The sequence below is a fragment of the Mesoplodon densirostris genome, chromosome 13 (assembly GCF_025265405.1).
Source record: "Mesoplodon densirostris isolate mMesDen1 chromosome 13, mMesDen1 primary haplotype, whole genome shotgun sequence".
NCBI classification, from domain to species: domain Eukaryota; kingdom Metazoa; phylum Chordata; class Mammalia; order Artiodactyla; family Ziphiidae; genus Mesoplodon; species Mesoplodon densirostris.
In genome coordinates, this window is record NC_082673.1 from 91,355,251 (window position 1) to 91,374,817 (window position 19,567).

General features: G+C 64.7%; 1 protein-coding gene across 3 annotated transcripts in view; it reads left to right on the top strand.

Annotated features, from left to right (window-relative positions):
• The first annotated feature begins 10,087 nt into the window (after positions 1-10,087).
• The window catches only part of ADGRB1 (adhesion G protein-coupled receptor B1), a 70,285-nt gene continuing 60,805 nt past the window's right edge, over positions 10,088-19,567 (top strand). For all 3 annotated transcript variants that reach the window (XM_060115753.1, XM_060115752.1, XM_060115754.1), the window contains exon 1: positions 10,088-10,859. In XM_060115753.1, coding sequence (XP_059971736.1) covers positions 10,088-10,859 — 772 coding nt within the window. The remainder of the gene's footprint in view (positions 10,860-19,567) is intronic.

The window sequence follows — 19,567 nt, forward strand, 5'->3', positions numbered from 1 at the left end:
GCCCAAGCCCGCCCCCTGGGGAAGCCTCCAGCTCAGGCAGGGGCGGCGGGCGCGGGGCTGCGGTGGCGGTGGCGGTGGCGGAGGGCGGCGCGCTGTCGCGTTCGGCCGAGAGAGGGCGCCCGCGCCGCCGGCCGCCTGCCCGCCCCTTCCGTCTCTAACGTGGCCCAGGCGCCCGCCCCATCCTGGGCAGCCCTGGCCGCCCCCGCCCTCTCGCCGGTCCCTCCGCTCTCGCGTCAGGGCGGGAGCGCTGTCACCTGTGTCTTCCAACACTCCCCTGGCCCCCGTACCTCCGTGCCCTGTGCACGGGCGTGAGGAGCATGTTTGTGTACATGTGTGCTATGTATGCATCTGCGTGTCCGGCCGGCAGGCTGGCGGCATGTGTGGGTAGGCATGCAAACTGCCCCATGTGTGACTGTGTGGCGCGGAGCAGGTCTGTGTGAATGTGCGCCCTGGATGGCAGTATTTAACTGAACCACATTTTACCTGTGGCAGGTCCTGTAACTGGCTGTGTGCAAGAGGTGGACCCCTGGGAGTAAAGCTCTAACCCCGCCCCCCAAACCCCAAACCTGGAGGGTTTTGTTAACTCCATCCGAGGCAGCAAACCCACACTATCCCATTGTCCTCTGGAACCCTCTGGCCTCCAGCCTCCGTGGCTGCAGCTGCGCCATCGGTCAGAGCTGTGATTTCTGTGTAAACACACACGGCCCGGATACCCTGTGCACAGCCTGCGTGCACACACATACTGAACATGTGGGTGCCCACGTGTACACACTCGCACTAGTGGTGCAGCGTGGACGAGGCAGAGGGCATGCCCCCCACCCGGTGTGAAGGCTGGTGGGAATACAGGAGGAAAGAGACCCTGCTCGGCTCAGTGAATGGACCCTGGGGGTGGAGGACAGCAGCCTGCAGGAGCCCAGAGGTGGGGCTCCCCGAGAGCCCTCCACAGGGAAGTGACAGCTAAGCTGGGAGAAGAGCGGTGGTGGTGGTGAGGATGACGAAGGTCTCAGTATGGGACCAGCCATACCAAGGCCCTGTGGCAGGTGTGAGGCATAGACAGGAGCTGGAAAAGAGGTGAATGGCAGGACCAGGGCTTCAGAGGGAGCGGGGCCAGACCGCAGATCCCTGTAGGCCTCGGGCTATGTCCTGGGAGTGGTGGGGGCCACAGTGGGGGGTGTAAACAGAGGTGATGACTTGGCCTGATGGACACGCCAAAGAGATGGCAGGTGCTCCTAGGGGCAGCCAGGTTGCATGGGGCTGCCCCGCCCACAACTGCACTGGACTCCAGACTTCACTTGTCACCACAGAACGGCCATCACCCTGACACCACCCAAGAGCCCCGTCAGTGTGCACCACAAACAGACCCACAACACAGCACAGAATGCGAGTGTGCGCTACCCTGGAATCTGGGCCCGAGGTGGACATTCATGTCCGGGGACATGGCGTCGCTCCGAGGACCCTGGGGCCGCAGGGCACCGGGAGAGCCCCTCTTCCTGCCCACTGCCCATTTACAGTTGTTGGAAAAGTAAGGCCAGAGAGGCAAAGAGCTTCCTGTTGGAACTTTGATTCCAGGCCTTTGCCTCGGCCGCAGCTGCAGGTGACAGAAGCACAAGCCCTCCCCCTGCAGGGCGGGACTTCGCAGGGAGACCCCAGGGCCTGTGGCCTCAGCTGAGTGTAAACCCCTGGTTTCAGATCTCTTAGGGAGCCGTCCCTGCGTCCCAGTGTCCTCCTGGCTCCCAGGGTAGGGGAGGACCGGCGCTGCTGGGGAAAGCACACAGCAGGCGCACACAGCAGACGGGAGGCTCCTTCCCAGCTGCAGCCCCCGCCCCCTCCTCTTTTAGTTCATTGCTACTCATTGGAAAGTGAACCGCGATGGGGGCAGCACCAGAGAACTAGGGCGCAAAGGGAGTCTCCTTCCCTCCCCAGACCCCAGGTCCTCCTGTTAATGGGTCTGTGTTATCCTTCCACAACGTTCTGTGGCTCCACAAGCGTAACTGTGTTTGTCCTGTGAGTGCTTTGGACAAACGGAGGCGGTCTGTGTGCGCAGGGGCACCTGGCTCACCACCCACCGTCACCCCCCACCGTCTCATCCCCCCCACTCCCCACCACTGCGCCCCATCCCCCCCAGCTCCCCCACCCTCACCTTTGGATCCGCACCAAGTTCATGCTGATCCCACCGCCCACGTCCCTGTCCGTTGGGGTCTGTGGGCGTCCTCGAGGGCTCACTTGGAGGGGGTGTAGATGGGGTCCCCAAGGTCCGCTGGGCCCCGCTGGGTGACTGTGGGACCGGGAGAGGCCTGCAGGGCAGGGGGTTTCCAGGGGCTCGGGCCGAGGTGGACAGTGAGATGAGACCCAGGCTGTCCCCATCCCCTCATGCTGTGTCCGGTTTTGGGGGTGCTGACCCTCAGCTGAGACGTGGGCTGACGGGTCCCTGAGGTGGGAGGAGAGGTGGAGGCATGGCTGCAGGAAGAGGAGCTGAAGTGCTGGTGAGCAGAGGCCTCAGAGCTCTGCGCGCGACCCAGGTGGCCTGGCCGAGTCACTGAACCTCCCTCCTGCTTGGCCTGGGGACTTTGGACAGCACTTGCCTGAGGCTCAGAGACTTAGGGTAGGGAGTCCTGCCCAAGAGAGGGGCTGAGCGGGCGCCGGGCACGTAGGTGCCGCCCTGGGGGGCGGGGCTGCCAGTGCAGGTCTCCGGGAGGGCCCAGTTGTCCCAGCGGGATGCAAGTGACTTCAGAACAGAGAGAGCACTGTCCCTGCTCCCCGCCAGAGCCCTGACCGTCTGGGTCCCAGCGCGCAGGGGCACCTCCGGAAAGCCTTCCGCTCACACACGTGCACACCTGCACACATTCACCCCGTACACGGCGACCCTCCCCACTGCCGCGCACACGCTCCCTCGCGCACTGCACACGCGTGTGCATAGGTGCCCCCGCACGTGCACACTGGTCCCTCCGCAGTCCTGTCCCGGTCTCGGGGTCCGCCTCCTCCCCGGCACTCACCCTGGGCCGCAGGTTGCCTTGCCCTGTCTGTCTCCTCCCGGCCCGCCCTCTGCCACCCTCGCTCACCTCGGCCGTCCTGGAGAGAGGGGAGAGGGCACCCCGTGGGTCTCGGGGAGGCCCAGGTCTGGAGCCTTGATACATCTGGGCACCAGGTACCAAGGTACATCTTGGGACGGCCAGTCCTGCCACAGCTGCTGGCACCATTAGGGTGGGTACAGGGGGCGTCGGGAGCCAGGAGACCTGGGTTTCCTGAAGCACGCCCAGGCTAAGCACCCCCTTCCTCTGTTGTCATCCCCCCTCTCCCCACTCCATGCTGTCAGGACCTCTGCGTCCCCACCTGGCCAGGCCTATCCGGGACGTCCCTGGGACCTCAGTGTTGTCTGCCGGCCGCCAGGGCCCTTCCTGACAGCCTCTTCCGATCTTGTCACCGTCCTCACACCCTCCCCATGTGGCCTTGGACAGGTGACCTTGGATGAGCCCCTCTTCCTGGGAACCTCAGGAACGGATCCTGGCGCGGGGTGTGGGTGGGCATCACTTGTAGGCCAGCCGCTGAGCGGACGTGGAAGGTGTGTCTCCCTCTCCGGGAGCAGGGGCTTAATCTGGGTACCGAGCAGGGGGACACAGAGAGGAGAGGGCGGTGACGTATGTCACACCCAGAATTTCAGGAGCCTCCGCTCCTCAGGAGACTTCCCCGCTCCGGTGGGATGCCCCAGCTGATGGGGCAGACGCTCTCGCTGTCCCCGCCTGGGACTCTGCAGAGAGCGTGTCTGTGTGCACGCAAGGGCATCGTGTGCGTGTGTATGCAACCATGTGTGTGCATGCCCGGGGCGCAGGACGCAGTGGGAGCTCAGAGGGGGAGGGGTCCGGCAGGCTCAGGTAAGGCTTCTAGGGCAACCACCTGGCCCATGTCCTGAAGGACAGGTGGGTGTCTGCTGGGCAGGGGCCAAGGCAGCAGGGGCAGCCCGGGAGCTTGAGGGCACAGGGTGTCTTCAAGGCCTACAGGTGGTTTGGGTAACAGGCTCCTGGGCAAGAAGAGGTGTGATGAGGGTGAGGGTGTGTATGGGGGGGCCTGGAGCAGAACCAGAGGGCCCTCCCTCCCCCCCCCCCCGCAGTGGACCTGCCGGGGCACCTTTCTTTTTCCTCCTGGGGAGCTCTGCCTGGCCTCCGGCCAGATTCCCCTGGCAGCCCCTGTGCCCAGGCAGGCAGGCAGGCAGGGGAAGGAGGCCTCCCTGCCGGCGGCGGCAGCCCAGCCCCGCCCAGGCGGCCCCTCCCCGCCCTGCGGGGATACCTTACTGGCGGCTCCCACCTCTCTGCTGTGAGTGGAACATGGCCGGGGCCTCCCTGGGGAAGGCCTGGGATGCGCCACACTCAGTCAGGAGGGCTGGGGGCAGGATCTCCTAGCGGCGCCCCCAGCTCTGCTCATGAACGGAGGCCTGCCTGGCTGCCTGACCTGCCACGGCCCAGTAGGGCGGCCCCCATCGGTGGGCAGGCTGCCATGAGCAGGGCGGTCAGGTGCCCCTGGGGGGCCTCTCCTGCGTGCTCTCCCAGCCCCACCCGGCCGCCGGCCCCTTGGGCTGCCCTCTGTGCCGCGGATGCCCACCCGCCCCTCCCCCAGTACAGCCTTCCCCAGGACACACAGGCGGGCACTGTTTGAGGGCCGGGCAGGACAACAGAGTGCCTTTTGTAGCTGGTGTCGGGGGATGCCATTGGCGGCCTGGGGTGGGTGGGGAGGGAGGGAGGCAGGGCCTGGGTCAGGCCTGGGTGTTGGACAGTTGCGGGGGGTGGGGATCCCACGGACTGAGGTGAGGCTGGAGACTTCTGGAGGCTGATGGGTGGGCGTCCAGCCCATGCCCCTGTGTGGCAGCGATCCCGAGGCACCCAGGGCTTCTGATGGAGGCCAGGGGCTGGATGGTCCCCCCCTGCGCAGATACGTCTGGGACGGTGGTGGGAGGAGGGCGCGTCACCCCTCAGCGGGTGACAACCCTGCCAGCTGCGAAGTGGGGCCGCTACTGCTCCTGCCTCCTGGGGTCCCGTGAGGTCTGAGACCGGTCCTGTGTGCGGTCAGCGCTCAGTAAAGCAGTCATCGTCTCCCTCTCTCGTCGCCGTGACTCCAGGTCCTCGTCCTCCGCCTGCCGTGGCTGGCTCTCTGGGGTCCCTCACCCCGAGGCCACCCTGCAGGCTCTGAGAGGCCGCGTGGTAGGTTCGGGGCAGACGCTGGCCAAAGGGATGGGGGCCAGACACCAGGAGGGTTTCCCTGCAGCAGGGCAGTTTGGCCCTGAGAAGGTGATGGGAGAGGCGGGGGCCTGAGGGGGCTTGGGTGCTAATTGGCCACCGTCCTTGGTAACCCAAGATGGGCAGGGGGCGATGGACGCTACAATGACCCAGGTTGGGATATGGGAAGCCAAGACCAGACAGGGGGTCTGCAGCCCCAGGGAGACAGTTCCCCCGTGAGCACCTCTGGAGAGGAGCGACCAGCAACCTCGCTGGACCCCGGCACCGAGGCCAGGAGCCTCTTCCACCCCCCTCACCTGTGGTCGCCAGGCTTGTAGAGTTTGACCCCCAGCGGAGGCCTGGGCGCTGGGTGTGGCCGAGGGGAGGAGGCGTGAGCCGGCCCAGGGGAACCACAGCGCCAGTCACCTGCACCCAGTGTGGAGCCAGCCTTCTGCTGGTCTGGCCCTTCTCTGAGGCCCTGCCTTGGCCTCCGTGGGGCTCCATCCTGGCCATGGGCTCCCCCTCCGGGCAAGCACTCCTCTCCCAGCCCCAGTCCCTGTCCCACTGCCCTGCACATCCCATGATTACACGCTGAGCCCTCCTCCTGCTGGGAGCCTTGTACAAGCGTGCTACTACACGTGTGCGTGTGTGCAGACAGTGCAGGCACGCACACGTGCGCACACAGAGACATAGGTGTTTGCACATGCACGTGCGTGTACATGTACGGGCACACGTCTGGTCCCCCCAGCGAGGGTCCCCACCGCCCATGGCCCACATGCTCAAGCTGGAAGCCTGGTCACCTCCATGACCCTGTTTGTCCTCTGACCACCCTCCCAGCCCAGACACCACACAAGCCTCCCTCCGGCTGTCCCTGCCTGTGCCCCCTCCCCCGTCAGAGGAATCGCCCTGGTGAAGATCGATGCTGTCCCCCTCATCCCGGGACCCTTCCCCGGCATTGCCCCCTCCAGGACACTATCCCTGGGTGCCAGGTGGGGTCAGGGGCTCCCCTGCACGCCCCACCCCATCTCAGCTCTGCTTGCCCGGGCCTGGGATGGATTCAACTGGTCGGCCTCCACCATGGCTGGGTGAGCTGGGGCCTGACACGGGTGTGCCCCGGACCAAGGCTAGAGGGGACCTCTGAGCCATTTATCCAAGGCCTTGTTGGAGTGTTTCAGGCAGGCAGTTAATGGGGATGGAGAGGCCTCAGCCTCTGGAAAGCATCTGTGGGTCTGTTGGGGCGGGGCAGAGGGCAGGGTGTGCGGTGTGGGCAGGTGGAGGGTGAGTGACCGCTGGCAGGCACAGGAGCTGTCCGTGCTGAGGGCCTGGGCCTCCTGCCCAGCTCTGCCCCAAGACCCAGCCAGAAGAGGCAAGGCCAGGCCAGTTCTGCGGCACTCAGACTCAGAGCTGGGACAGCGTTCTGGCCGGCAGAGCCTTTCCCAAGGCCCAGGGCGTGGAGCTGTTCAAGGTGTAGAGGATGCCTGGCCCCCTGGTGGCCCGAGTGGTCCGCCCTGTGGAACCCTGTGTGAAAACCCCATGGGTGGGCTCTTCTAGGCCATCTCCTGGCCCCAAGAGCCTGTTGAAGGCTCACACCAGAGCCTCCATCCCGGGGGTGTAGCGTCCTGACCTGCCACTTATCCCCCGTCCCCATGGGCACCTCCTGCCTCCCCAGGGTCCAGGCCAGCAATGTCCCCTCCACATCCCACTGCCCAGCCTGGGCCGGGGCCGGGGCCGCTCTCTTCTGTGTCCTAAGCGTCTTCGCCCCGCCTCCTTCCTCACCCCCCCAGGCCAACCCCCCTGTTGCCACCCTTCTAAGGGGCAGTTCTGAATGGGGCGCTGCCCTGCATCTGATCCTCACTTCTCCCTCTTGCCCGCTGTGCGGGACACTGGGGTGGGCCTCGCTCCCCTGACAGGCTCTCAAGGAGCGGAGTGAGCTGGTGTGGATGAGGGCCAGCCGGCAGGGATGCTAGCAGGGCCCCGGCTCGGCCCAGCTCCCACGGTCCCCGGGACAGGGGCAGCATTAGGGCCAGTTCTGCCGGGCCTAGGGCCGTGCCAGCTCTCAGAGGGCAGAGGCTTTGTGCAGCAGACCTGGGCCCGGATCCTGCCTCAGGCACCCAGCACCTATAGGCCCCCACCAAGGTTGTTCGTCTGTGGCCCCCATGTGCCCATCGGCACAACTGCGCCATAGCAGGGGCCCCAGGATTGCTCCTGCGGAGACAGTGCCCCGCGCAGGATCGAGCCCAACGTTGGTCCCCTCCCCGCCACGAGCCCTGCTTCTCCTGTGCTTTCCCTCCACGCTGGGCCTGGCTGGGACGCCCCTCCAGGCCTGCGAGCCCACAGGGTGGTGGAGGCAGGTGTGCAGCCTTGAGGCTGAGTGTCTGAGACACCTGAGGCCGGGTGTCTGCGCCAGGCTGTACCCACTTTCCAGACAGGAGGGCTGTGGTGTGGGCTGCCAGGGGCTGGGGTGGGGAGGGGAGAGTGTGGGCCCGGCCTGGGCCATCTCAGGACCCGGCAGGCCCCTCTGGGGGAAGGTGCTGGGTTTTGGGGTGGCCTTGACCCCGGGTCAAGGGGGATGAGTCAGAATGAGTCGGCTGTCGCAATCAGAGTTTCTGCTGGGCTTTGCCGACTTCCACCTGGGATTCTCCGGGGCATCCGAGAGGGTTTGTCCCGGGGTTGGGGCCCCAGCTGGGGGCCTGGTGGCTGCATTAGGTCCCAGCCTGGGACCAAGGGAGGGGGCGCTGCAGCTGGGGCTGGGGCTCAGGTGAGGTATCGGATGCCATGGCCACCCCTGCAGGCAGCCTCCTAGGTCTGGGATTGACTGTGGGACACTGGCCCCAGCCTCTCGGTTCCCACACATGGCAGTGGGTGGCCAGGGCAGGCGGCTCTGCTATGCTGGCGTCTGAGGCTGGCCCCCGGATGGCCTAGAGGCGCGACCGGAAGAGGGGCTTCCTGGAAGCAGGGGCCAGGTACAGGGTCTGCATGAGGGGTCTGCAAGTCCTTTCCTAAGGGGACCTGAGCGTTGGCCACTAAAGAGCCCCACAGGGCCACCCCTGGTGATCCAGAGCCCCTACCGTGGTTGCCTGCTGCTCCATCCCTGGGTAAACCCGCAGGTCCAGCGCTGACCTTATGCTGGGAGAGTGAGGCTTCACCCCACACTTTACAGGTGGGGAGGCTGAGGCTGGGAAGTGAGGGCCTTGGCCGAGTCCACACAGCCATGAGTGGGGCAGCCCGTGTCCAGCCATCCTGGCCAGCCCGAGGCTGCCCACGCCCAGCTCCCTGCTCTGCCTACAAGGCCGGCCAGGAAGGACGCCAGGAGGGGACTGCAGAGCAGTGACCGACCTTCTGTCGCCGGCCAGCCGGGCCCAGACAGCAAGAAGCAGCGAGTCCCTGTGGGCAGGCGGCCGGCGTGTGCACGGTCGGCAGAGCCGAGGCGCCGGCACCAGGCCAGGCGGGCTGCGGGGGGGCTGCTGTGGCTCCCCCTCCTTTGCCCACACGCTCAGCTGCTGCCGGGACGGGACGACGCCCAGCAGGGGCTTTGGGGAGGGAGGGTGGGGAAGCTGAGGTTTAGGCAGAAGGAACTCTGCAGGGTCCACGTGGAGGCGCATCAGGATGGGCAGCGTTGGCTCCCTGGGCCCGGGACGGCTCTGCTGTGTCCCTGCTGACCTGGGCCGGGAGCTGCCCCCTGCCAGGTGTGAGCGGGCAGCACGCAGCCAGCGCCCACTCCTGGTGCAGCGCAGGTGACCCCAGGGCCACAAGGTTGGGGTCAATCGGGGGGGTTCAAGTGTGGGTACTCCCGCCCCCTCCCTGTGACCCCATCTGAGCCTCGATTTCCTCATCGTGAGATGGGAGGCGGGGAGCAGCCTGGCTAAGTGGGGAGGGGCAGGCCGAAGCCTGGTCTCGGTGGCAGCAGGTGACTCCGGGGGCGGGGAGAGGGAGGTTCCCTGGCAGGAACATGGCTGGGAGGCCAAAGGGGGCACCTGAGTGGCTGTGTGGGCAGGAAGGGGGGGCAACAGGAGGTGGGTGGATGTCATAGTCACAGCCAGAGACCCAGAGACGGGGCACCAACCCTACCCTCACCCCCCAAAACTGGTCACTCCTGCTGTGACGCAACAGAAGTGGGAGGAGTCTCTGCACCCACACCGGGCAAGGCCCAGAGGGGCGGGGTTGCCGGGAGATGGGCACCGGCTGGAGTGACCTGTGTCTCCTCTATTCCCCTGCCCTGCTTCCCCTCTGGCTGGGTTTGCAGAGTCTTCCCTGAAAGAGGGCTGGAGAGGCGTACGGTCAGAGAGGCCACAGAGGCCCAGGGGCGGAACGGCCTCCGTGGCCGCGCCAGGGCAGGCGGGCGGGCCCAGAGCCCGTGGAGCCACACCAGGCTGCCCAGCCAGACGGGCACAGCCTAGGCCCCTGTGGCCTGCGGCCCTGGCCAGGGCGGCCCACCGCTTCCCGCTCAGGCTTGGTGGGGGAGGAGGGGCCCCGGCCCCTGGCTCCTGCCCCTGCAGGTGGACATGCTGGCAGGTGGCAGACAGACAGGTGGGCAGAGCAGGTGCCTGAGAGTGAGGCCGGGGCCTGTGTCGGGGCCCAGAGCCCCGGGTGGGCACTGCCCCCGGCGTGCCGAGTCCCAGCCTCCCCCAGGGGCTTACGTGTCCCCTGTCTGCTCTTTCTCTTCCAGCTGCTGCTGGCGGCCACAGGCGGGAACTGCGGCCCCGGATGTTAGGAGCTGCCCCTGCCCACTCAGTCGCCTGAAGCCATCTCCTCCTCCTGTCCTCGTTTGAAGGCCCTGCCCCTGGCCCCGGCCCGCTCTGCTCGCTGCCGGACCCTGGCATGTCAAGGCCTGGCCCGCGCCTGCCTGCCCAGCCGGCGGAACCCTGGCGGCCCCGCGAGCTAGGATGAGGGGCCAGGCCGCCGCCCCGGGCGCCCTCTGGATCCTCGGGCCACTGCTGCTGCTGCTGGGGCACCAGGCAGGCACGGCCGCGGGGACGGCCGCGGGGCCCGGGGCCGAGCTGTGTGCCACGCTGGTGCAGGGCAAGTTCTTCGGGTACTTCTCGGCAGCTGCCGTGTTCCCGGCCAACGCCTCACGCTGCTCCTGGACCCTGCGCAACCCGGACCCGCGCCGCTACACGCTCTACGTGAAGGTGGCCAAGGCGCCCTCCTGCAGCGGCCCCACCCGCGTCCGCACCTACCAGTTCGACTCCTTCCTGGAGTCCACACGCACCTACCTGGGCGTGGAGAGCTTCGACGAGGTGCTGAGGCTCTGCGACCCCTCGGCGCCCCTGGCCTTCCTGCAGGCCAGCAAGCAGTTTCTGCAGATGCAGCGGCAGCGGCTGCCCCAGGACGACGGCCCCGCGCCCCAGGACGGGCCCCCCGGTCCCAGCGACGACTTCTCCGTGGAGTACCTGGTCGTGGGCAACCGCAACCCCAGCCGGGCCGCCTGTCAGATGCTGTGCCGCTGGCTGGACGCCTGTCTGGCTGGCAGCCGCAGCTCACACCCCTGTGGCATCATGCAGACCCCCTGTGCCTGCCTGGGCGGGGACACCGGCGACCCTGCCTCCGGCTCCCTGGTGCCTCGCGGGGATGTCTGCTTGAGGGACGGCATGGCTGGTGGCCCCGAGAACTGCCTCACCAGCCTGACCCAGGACCGGGGCGGGGATGGCGCTCCAGGTGAGTGACTGCTAGGAGAGGCCCTGGGGTGGCTCTCTGGCCATACGGTGGGTGGGAAGGGTCTTCTCTGCAGGGCTGCGCTGGCCACCCATCCCCCGAGCACTTCGGGGAAGCCAGGTGCAAAGAGAGAAGTTCTCTGCAGGCTCCGCTGAGAATGGGCAGCCTGGGGTGCTTGCCTCTAGCCCCCAGGGTGCTGGGGTGCCTGCCTCATGGTGCTTGCTAAGTGCTCAGGGAAGGGAGGGATGGAGGGAGGGAGGGAGGGAAGGAAGGAAGAATGGGTCTGATTTCTCCCAGGATGAGGGAGTTTTAGATTCCTGGCTGGGGGGAGGGTCCCTCCCTTTTCGCGCAGGACCATTCTCATGGGCCAGCAGGCTGCTGTGGCCTGTGGCCGGGGTCTGCAGGGGCCTCCTGGGACACGAGAGAAAAAGTGAGCAGAGTGGACTCATGTGGTCAAGGAGATGCAGCGTGGGGACTGCACGTGGTTACAGCCATGCAAACCATCGTGCAGCAGTTAGTTACCCAGCGCCTGTGAGGTGTTCTAGGTGCTGGGGACACGCAATGAAGACAAGAAACAACAAAAACAAAACAAAAAAGCCCCACTCTCTTGGAGCTGCCTTCTAGGTCTGGGCGGTGTTAAACGGCAAAGCACAAGAAACAGGCATGTCAGGTGGTGATGAAGACATCGCAGGGCGGGGGGGACCCTGGTGGCGGGGCTGCATGTCACCTGGAGGTCAGGGGGTCACTTGGTCAGGGGGGCTGTGTTCGAGGTTCTGGGAGGGGTGCGGGTGAGCCCCGTGCGGGTCAGAGGGCAGGGCAGGGCAAAGGTGGGGGTGGGCGTGTGCTCGGCTGGTCGCACCTTCTTAGCAGTTTGGGTTCCTCGGTGAGACGGCCACCTGCACAGGAGGGCGCCATCAGTGGGATGGGACACCTAGCGGGCCCCCTGGCATCGGGGCAGGAGGGAGACCCTGCGTGTGCTTGGAGCGGGACACCCAGGGTGTCTCAGGAGGCTGGGGCTGCGTCAGGGGACAGCTCTTCACCGAACGTGGAGTTTGAGACACCAGACAGCGTGCCGGGCGTCCGGGGGCCAGGCTGGGCTGGGCGTTCATGCGGGCAGGTCACCGTGGGACCAGGTGACGTGGTCCAGGGCTCTTGGTGTCTCCGGAGCCAGTGAGGCCGATGGATTCCTCCGAATAACGTCTGTAAAGGCATCAAAGAAGCTACGTGGGGTGACAGAGGAACCCAGCTATCCTGGAACATGGTTCTATTCATGGGCCCCGGGCCATGGATCCCAGATTAGAAACCTCCATGGAGTGGTGAGCATAGCTGGAGAGGATCAGGAGAGGAGGGTGGAGGCGGGGTGGTGCCCAGGAAACCATCAGAAAACCCCCATCTTCTATCAGTTGTGCCAGGGCCCCCCAGCGATGGCGTGGGAGGCTGGGAGGGCTGACCTTCGGGCTGGGCAAGGTAGAGGTCACTGTGACCTTGGCGTGGGCAGGCCCCGCAGCGTGGTGGTGGGAGTGGTCCTCAGGGCATGGGGAGGAGGAGAATGGAGCAGAGATGCCGGGCCGGCGGCTAGTTTGGGAGGTGGGTGGATGCAGGAGGACCAGGGGGGCAAGGGCCTGGCCGGACACGTCGCTCAGCCACTCCCAGTGGCCACCTGCCCCTGTGCCTCAGCGTCTTCGTTGGCAAAGTGCTGACCGCTTTGAGGGACTATTCAGTCACCTCAGACCTGATTGCCCTGGGGCCTGGCCCACACTGGAAGCCAAAGCGCAAGAGCTGATCTCTATTAGCATCTCGGGGCAGTGACCGTGCCGGGTAGATACCTGGTATAGCTGGAGCCGTGTGGAGCTTACGGGAGAAGGTCAAGGGGACGGGGCTGGTGTGATACATGTGTGGCAAGTGGCAGGAGCTTGTGGGGCTGTGACATCGGTGCTGGAGGGAGCGGGGCCCGCTGCCGGAGTCGGGTGCGGTGGACAGGCCTCCCGGCCGGAGTTTGCATGTTATCGTGAGAGCTGAAGGGCCATGGGGGGCTTTAAGCAGAAGGGTGACATCGCTGGGGCTGTAAATGCAGTGTCTGGCTCAGAGGGGGAATCGGGGCAGGGACAGGGCACTGCAGGCATCCAGGAGGGAGCTGACGCTGGCCTGGATGGGAGGAAGGGGGAGGATCTTGGGGGGTGGGGGGTGGAGCTGATGGACTTGCTGATGCAAAGGATGTGGGCGTGGAGGAAGGAGATGGCTGGACCGCTGCCAGGTTTCTGGCCAGGAGTGAGGACCTCAGCTGAGGTGGGGAAGTGGCAGGGAGGATCGGGCTGGGGGGGAAGATCCAGAGGGCAGAGTGGGACCGGACCGTGAGAGGCCCGTGGGTCATCTGCTGGGAATGTCGTTTGAGAGGGAGCCTTGGGACCTGGCGCCCCATGATAGGACCAGGTCAGGTTCAAATCCCAGCCCGCCCCACACTCGCTGTGTCCCTGGGCCTTGTCTTTAAAATGGAAGGAGTAAAAACATCTTCTTTTCTTGATTGTTATGAGGAATGAGAACTGGGGTGCAAGTGTTTCTAAGCAGAAGCAACGTCAGTGATGAAATGTCAATCTCTGTGTTTACTATGAGGTAGAGAATCTAGAGGGCTTGGGGGGCAAAGAGACAGATTGGAGGAGCGGAGCTGTTTGGAGACCATGGCTGGGTGCTTTGGGCTTTTGCACAGAGATTCTGAGAGTGGGAATGTTTGGAACTGGTGCTGGAAAGGGGGTGGGCAGGCGTGCGTGTGTGTGTGCATGCTTGTGCAATGCTTGTGCTCATGCATCCATGTGCATGTATGGGTGCAGTGTGTTACGTGAGCATGTGTGTGTTCATGCATCCATGTGTACAAGTATGCATGTATGTGTGCATGTATGTGTATGCATGGCATGTATATGTGTTCACATGCACGTTGCCAGTATGTGTGCTGTGCATGCACAGTATGTGTGTGCGTGTGTGCAGTGCATCGGGCATGTGTGTGGGTATGTGCATGAGTGTATGGCTGGTGTATACGGCTGTGCGTGCCTGTGTGCAGTGCATCGGGCATCTGTGTGCATCGTGTTTGTGCGCGTGTGCATGTGAGCATGTGCAGGTGTGCACTTGTGGTATGTATTTGCTGTGTGTGTGTGTGTGTGTGTGTGTGTGTGTGTTTAGGCTGGCTCTGCGCAAGCCAATTTCAGCAATCCTGACAAAGCACAAGTCAAGGCTATGTGTCAGGGCTGGCAGCCTCGTGGAAGACAGTTCGGAGGGCATGAGGGCTGGGGCTGCCCCCACGAAGCGAGGAGTTTGACTCCACAGGGTGGGGGGCACAGGACGTGGTCGCCCAGGCCCACTGGCAGCTTAGACCCCATGCCCGTGCCCTGGACTCAGAAGGTCCTGATGCTTCTGAGACCTTGGGAGTAAACGTGACCTTAGTAGTGGCAGTCGCCGCGTTCTGCGTGTTTCCTTTGTGCAGGAAGCACCCACATCTTCACCAGTTAGCTCTTGCCAGTTTCCCAGAGGTGGCTCCCCAGCGAGGCACCTACCTCCCTGCCCAAGGCCTTTGCATGGGCTGTCCCCTGGCCTGGAGCACTCTCCCCGCGTGCCCACAGGGCTCCCTCCCTCGAGTGCTTGCCCACATGGCACCTTCTCAAGACACCCTGGCCTGGAGCACTCTCCCCGCGTGCCCACAGGGCTCCCTCCCTCGAGTGCTTGCCCACATGGCACCTTCTCAAGACACCCTGGCCTGGAGCACTCTCCCCGCGTGCCCACAGGGCTCCCTCCCTCGAGTGCTTGCCCACATGGCACCTTCTCAAGACACCCTGGCCTGGAGCACTCTCCCCGCGTGCCCACAGGGCTCCCTCCCTCGAGTGCTTGCCCACATGGCACCTTCTCAAGACACCCTGGCCTGGAGCACTCTCCCCGCGTGCCCACAGGGCTCCCTCCCTCGAGTGCTTGCCCACATGGCACCTTCTCAAGACACCCTGGCCTGGAGCACTCTCCCCGCGTGCCCACAGGGCTCCCTCCCTCGAGTGCTTGCCCCGACGCACCTTCTCCAGACGCCCCGGCCCTGCTGTCGCCTCACACTCTCTCCCCCTCCTTCTCTCTCTTCCCACACGGCATCGCCTGGGAACACTGGAGAATTTCCTGTGTCCTCATTCCCTGTCCCTGCCAGGACGTACCCACCACAGGGCAGGGGAGTTGGCCCTGCTCTCTGACAAAGCCCCGTGTGTGGACCAGTACCTGGCACACAGCAGGCCCTTGATTAATCCTTGCTGAGTGGAAGGAGGCACAGAGACGTTAAGGCAGCCGCCAGGGTCACACAGCTTGTATGGGGGAGACAGAGAGCAGAGCCAGCCCTTGGTCACCTGGTGGTCCTGCCTGGGGCTTCTCCTGCAGGAGCCCTGCGGGGAGGGTGTGTGTGTGTGTGTTCATGTGTGTGTAGGGGTGGGGTGGTATATGGACCAGAGAGGTCCAGCAGTAATTCAGAAGACACACAGCAGATCCAGACCCCATATCTTGCCTCCACGTCCCCTCACGCATGCCAGGGGAGGCTGGCTCAGGCACGTCCCTCCATAGCCGTGGAGCCAGAGCCGGAGCGAGCAGGAGGCCCAGGCCAGGCCGTGGCCCATTTTCAGCCCTGCCCCCGCCCGGCCTGTCCAAATGCCACATGGCCACGTCACGCGTCCGACTGGCAAGCGTTCCTCAGGCCGGAGCAACTGTTCCCTCTGCCCCGCCGGCTGCCCCTCTGCGCTGCCTGCCCGCTCCCACCCGCTCTCGGGCTGTCCCTCCTTCCCCCTCCCAGAGTCTCTCTGCGTTTTTCTGCCTCTGGTGAGATGGTGCCATTTCTCTCAAGGGTTGTTTTAAATATTCATGTTTTAATTAAAGAATTTTATTGCAGAAGTGACATGTAAGATAATGAAAAAGCGGCATCCTGAGGGCTGGGGGCGAGAGTGCGTGTGTCTCCTTGTGTGTGTGTGTCCCTGTGTGTGTGTACATGACACTGTGTGTGTCCGTGTGCCCCCTCCATATGCCTGCATGGGGCGGGGGGGGGGGGGCGGGGGGCTGGAGCCTGAGCGTGTGAGTGTGTGACATCCCGGGCGTGTGCTGGGCTGTGATGCCGGCCTGGGGGGCCGTGACCTGCCCAAGGCCACACAACCAGTGGAGAGGCCGCGTGCTCCACCGCCACCTCCAGGCCCGTCACCTCTCAGCTGGGGCGCCCCCTGCCCTGACAACCCCCCCAAGGGCTTTGGAGTCTTTCCAACCCTAAATGCCCCACAGCTTCCCTCGGGGAGGCTGCTGAGCCCTTTCTGGGGCCTGCAGGGTGTGGAGAGGGGCTGGGCTGGGGGGACGAGTGGTGAATTCCAGGGGGATGGGCGTGTCTCTGGAGTTTGGGGGCAGCTGGGCACATGGGGGTGGGGAGCAGGGGCGGGGCGGGAGTAGGAAGGGTGAGGGCCTCCCTGCCAGGCCTGGGTTTGTCATCCCAGCCGGGGGAGCTGCACTTTTGCACAAGGGCCAACTTAGAAAAATCTGGAAACCAAGGTTTCAGGCTCCATTGTAGACAGCCCCCATTCCAGATGGAAATAGCAAGATGTGACCCCATGAAAACAGTAAGTGCACACGCGGGGCATCACCCACAGAGGACCTGCCAGAGAGGCCAGAGCTCACCCCACACCACCCGGTGGTGGGGGAGACCGGGAGTTGTGGCCCTGCTGGGGTCCCACTTCCCTAAAAGATGGGGAGAAGGGCTGTCGGTCGTATAGCCAAGGCTCAGGGAGGAGAAGAGACCTGCCCAAGTCATCCAGCGCCGAAGGGCAAAGCCGGGTGGGACCCAGGCCTTCGAGCTTGTAACGGGCACCCTTCTTGGGGGGCACCTGCCTGACTCAGGGAAAGCAGCATTGAGAAAGTGAGTAACCCTGCAGATGGGGCCAAGTCACCCCCCAGTTTCCCTTCTGTGAAATAGGGATGGGACAGTACCTGCTCATAGGGTCTTGGCGCCTCTACCATGCTTGGAGGAGCCCTCCTTGTCCTCCTTCTCTGGCAAGTGGCCCCGTGGGCAGTGGTCACGGCTCTCAGCCCGTCCTGAGATCCAGGGGTGCCTGCGGCAGCTGGGCGGACTGCTGGTCACTCGGGCCCCGATAGTGGGAGCTGCAGGCCTTGGTGAAGGATGCACCAAGTCTGGACCTGTGGAGCCAGGGGCGCTGTGGACTGGGGATTGGGTTGGAGAGGGGCTTCAGGGAGCTGTCCAGTTTCCCTGTGGTCCTCATTTGCACATCCATGCAGGGGGCTGAGAGGAGGAGCCTGCATGCCGCAGTACAGACCTTAACTCGGCGTGGGGTAGGGGTCCGCACAGGGGCTGGACTTCCCCGAGGTAGATGTGTATGGAACCCAGCCTGACGGTCACGGTCCGGGGCGGGGCGGGGCGGGGCGGGGCGGGAATGGGCAGGGGCTGACCGCCCCACCCCAGCCGGGTGCTGCCTGACCTGCTAGACTGGGGAGACCTCTGCTGGAGGAGACGGGAAGTGCACTGCTCCCCTCCTCCAAAGGGGACCCAGGAGGCGGGAAGGCCCAGCGGGAAGAGGGCCTCCCCCAGCGCCCTCATCCCAGCTGACTGGGGGCGCAGGGACCAGGGAGGCCATGGCCTGCAGGCTGGGGCACCAGGGTGGGAAGGGGGCCAGGAGCCCCCCTCTCCGTGTGCTCTCTCTCCTGGGAGGCCAAGGCTGCCTGGCGGCCATTAATTGGCTCTATTCATCCCTTAATGAGATGGAAATGAGGCTTCCAGACAGAGGGGGCATTGAGCCCGGGAAGAATGGCGGCTTCTTTCCGGGCCTGGAGGGGCAGCCCACCCCCCAGCCTTGCCCACTCCTCTGCTGCCCCCTCAAAGCCCACCCAGCCCAGGAGCACCGTGGCCACTCAGGAAAGGGTGGCCTGAGTTCCTCTGTGCCCAGCTCTGCGGGCCCCAGGAGCCCTGCCTGGGTAATTCCCTGGTCGTGGATGCATTTGCTTGACAAACATTTATCAGGTGTCAGCCGTGGGGGGGGGACACACGTTAAAAATAAAAATGGTAACAAAAATAGCAGCTACTATTAACTGAGTGTCACCAGTGGTGGGAGTGTGGCCAAGGTCAGGGTCAGTCTGTGACTGGGATCAAGGCTCAGTATGTGATAGGGGATCAGAGATCCTGTGTCCAGGATCAGAAGTCCATCTGTGAAGAGGATCAAGGCCCAGTGTGTGATCAGGGTCAGGAATCAGCATGTGACCAGGGTCAGGGCTAGGCCTGGGGGGCAGTCTGTGCTCTGGACCTCCTGCCTGGCCTCTCCTGATATGACCCCTCCTCTCCTCCCCCTCCCCCCACCACATCCCCACCACCTGGGTCACCAAGGTAACCAGCCTTGAAATTGTGGGTGTTTTGGCAGCGGAGGCCTAACCTGAGTCTATCCTGAAAGACTGAGCTCTGCGGCAGTTGCCATGGGAACCAAGTGGCATCCTCTGATTAGCCAGCTTGGACACCCTCTCTCTCCCACCCACTTCCAGCTTCCACGTCACTCAGGCTTCCGCGCGGGGGCTGGGCTGGGGCAGCAAGGGGGGACAGGCAGGATGTGCCCACCTTGTCCCTGCCGGCAGGCCTGTCTCCCTGGACTCCAGGCCTCCCTGTTCCTTTGTCTCAGTATGATGGGACAGGGTGGCTTAAGCAGGTGAGACCACTGAAGCCTGGAGCGCCAGGCTGGGGGTGGTCCTGGCGGACAGCCTCTGCCTGGGGGGCGGTGTAGGGGGGGGCGCTTGGAATCTGATCATGAGTCCAGTCCCAGCTCCTCTCCTTGTCAGCCCGGTGGATAACTCGGCCTCCCTGTCTGCATCTGCCAAATGGGCGTGGTTGCGGGGCTGACGGTCCGCACCTAGAGTGGCGGCAGTGAGGGCCCCATATCTGCGCAGCCTCGCCCCGTCACACCCTCAGAGCCGAGCCACTCACCAGTCCTGCCCACCAGTCCTGCCGTGTGCACCTGGAGGCTGCCCTGGGGGCTCCCCACCCCCTCCCCCCGGGGCCCTGGCCTGCTTGTCTCTCACCCCCAGGGCACGGACATTTCTGTCCACAACGAAGTCGTATTTGTATAGCGTCCTCCATACTTCTGGTTCTTACTCAGCCCTGGGGACCCTGGCGCCTGCCTTCTGAGTCTTGGGCCGCCATGCCTCCTCAACTCCAGGGCAGATCCTCCTGCAGGTGGCGGGGGGGGGGGTCACCAGCCCCTGACTGTCTGGACCACCCCTCTTTGAGCCTCAGTTTGCTCTGCTGTAAGTGGGGTGAGCATTTGGTTCCTGGGTGGACTGGGCCTCGAGGTTCCTGAGGCATCTGGCACGGAGTGGGGGGAGACAGGGGTGGGGGAGTCAGTACTCGCCTGCCCAGGATGCCGCCCTGAGAGCCGGCCTTGAGGGAAGCAACCGTCCTTGAAGGGTGTATGGGCCGGGTCCAACAACCTGGGCGATTCCTGGTCGGCCCCCTCGTAACTGGGGGAGCACGGGCATCCCGTCACTAGGGCAGGCCTCGGTCTTCCCATCTGAACAATGGGAGCAGAAAGGCCTCCCTTGTGGGAGCACAGGACGTCACGCCCAGACCCAGGAAGGGGCTCAGAACCAGGCCCCTCTGCGCCCTGAAGCGAGGGTCCCTGCCAAGCTCAGCCGGGCTCCCACAGAGTGAGAAGCTCCTCCCTGGGCCGCCG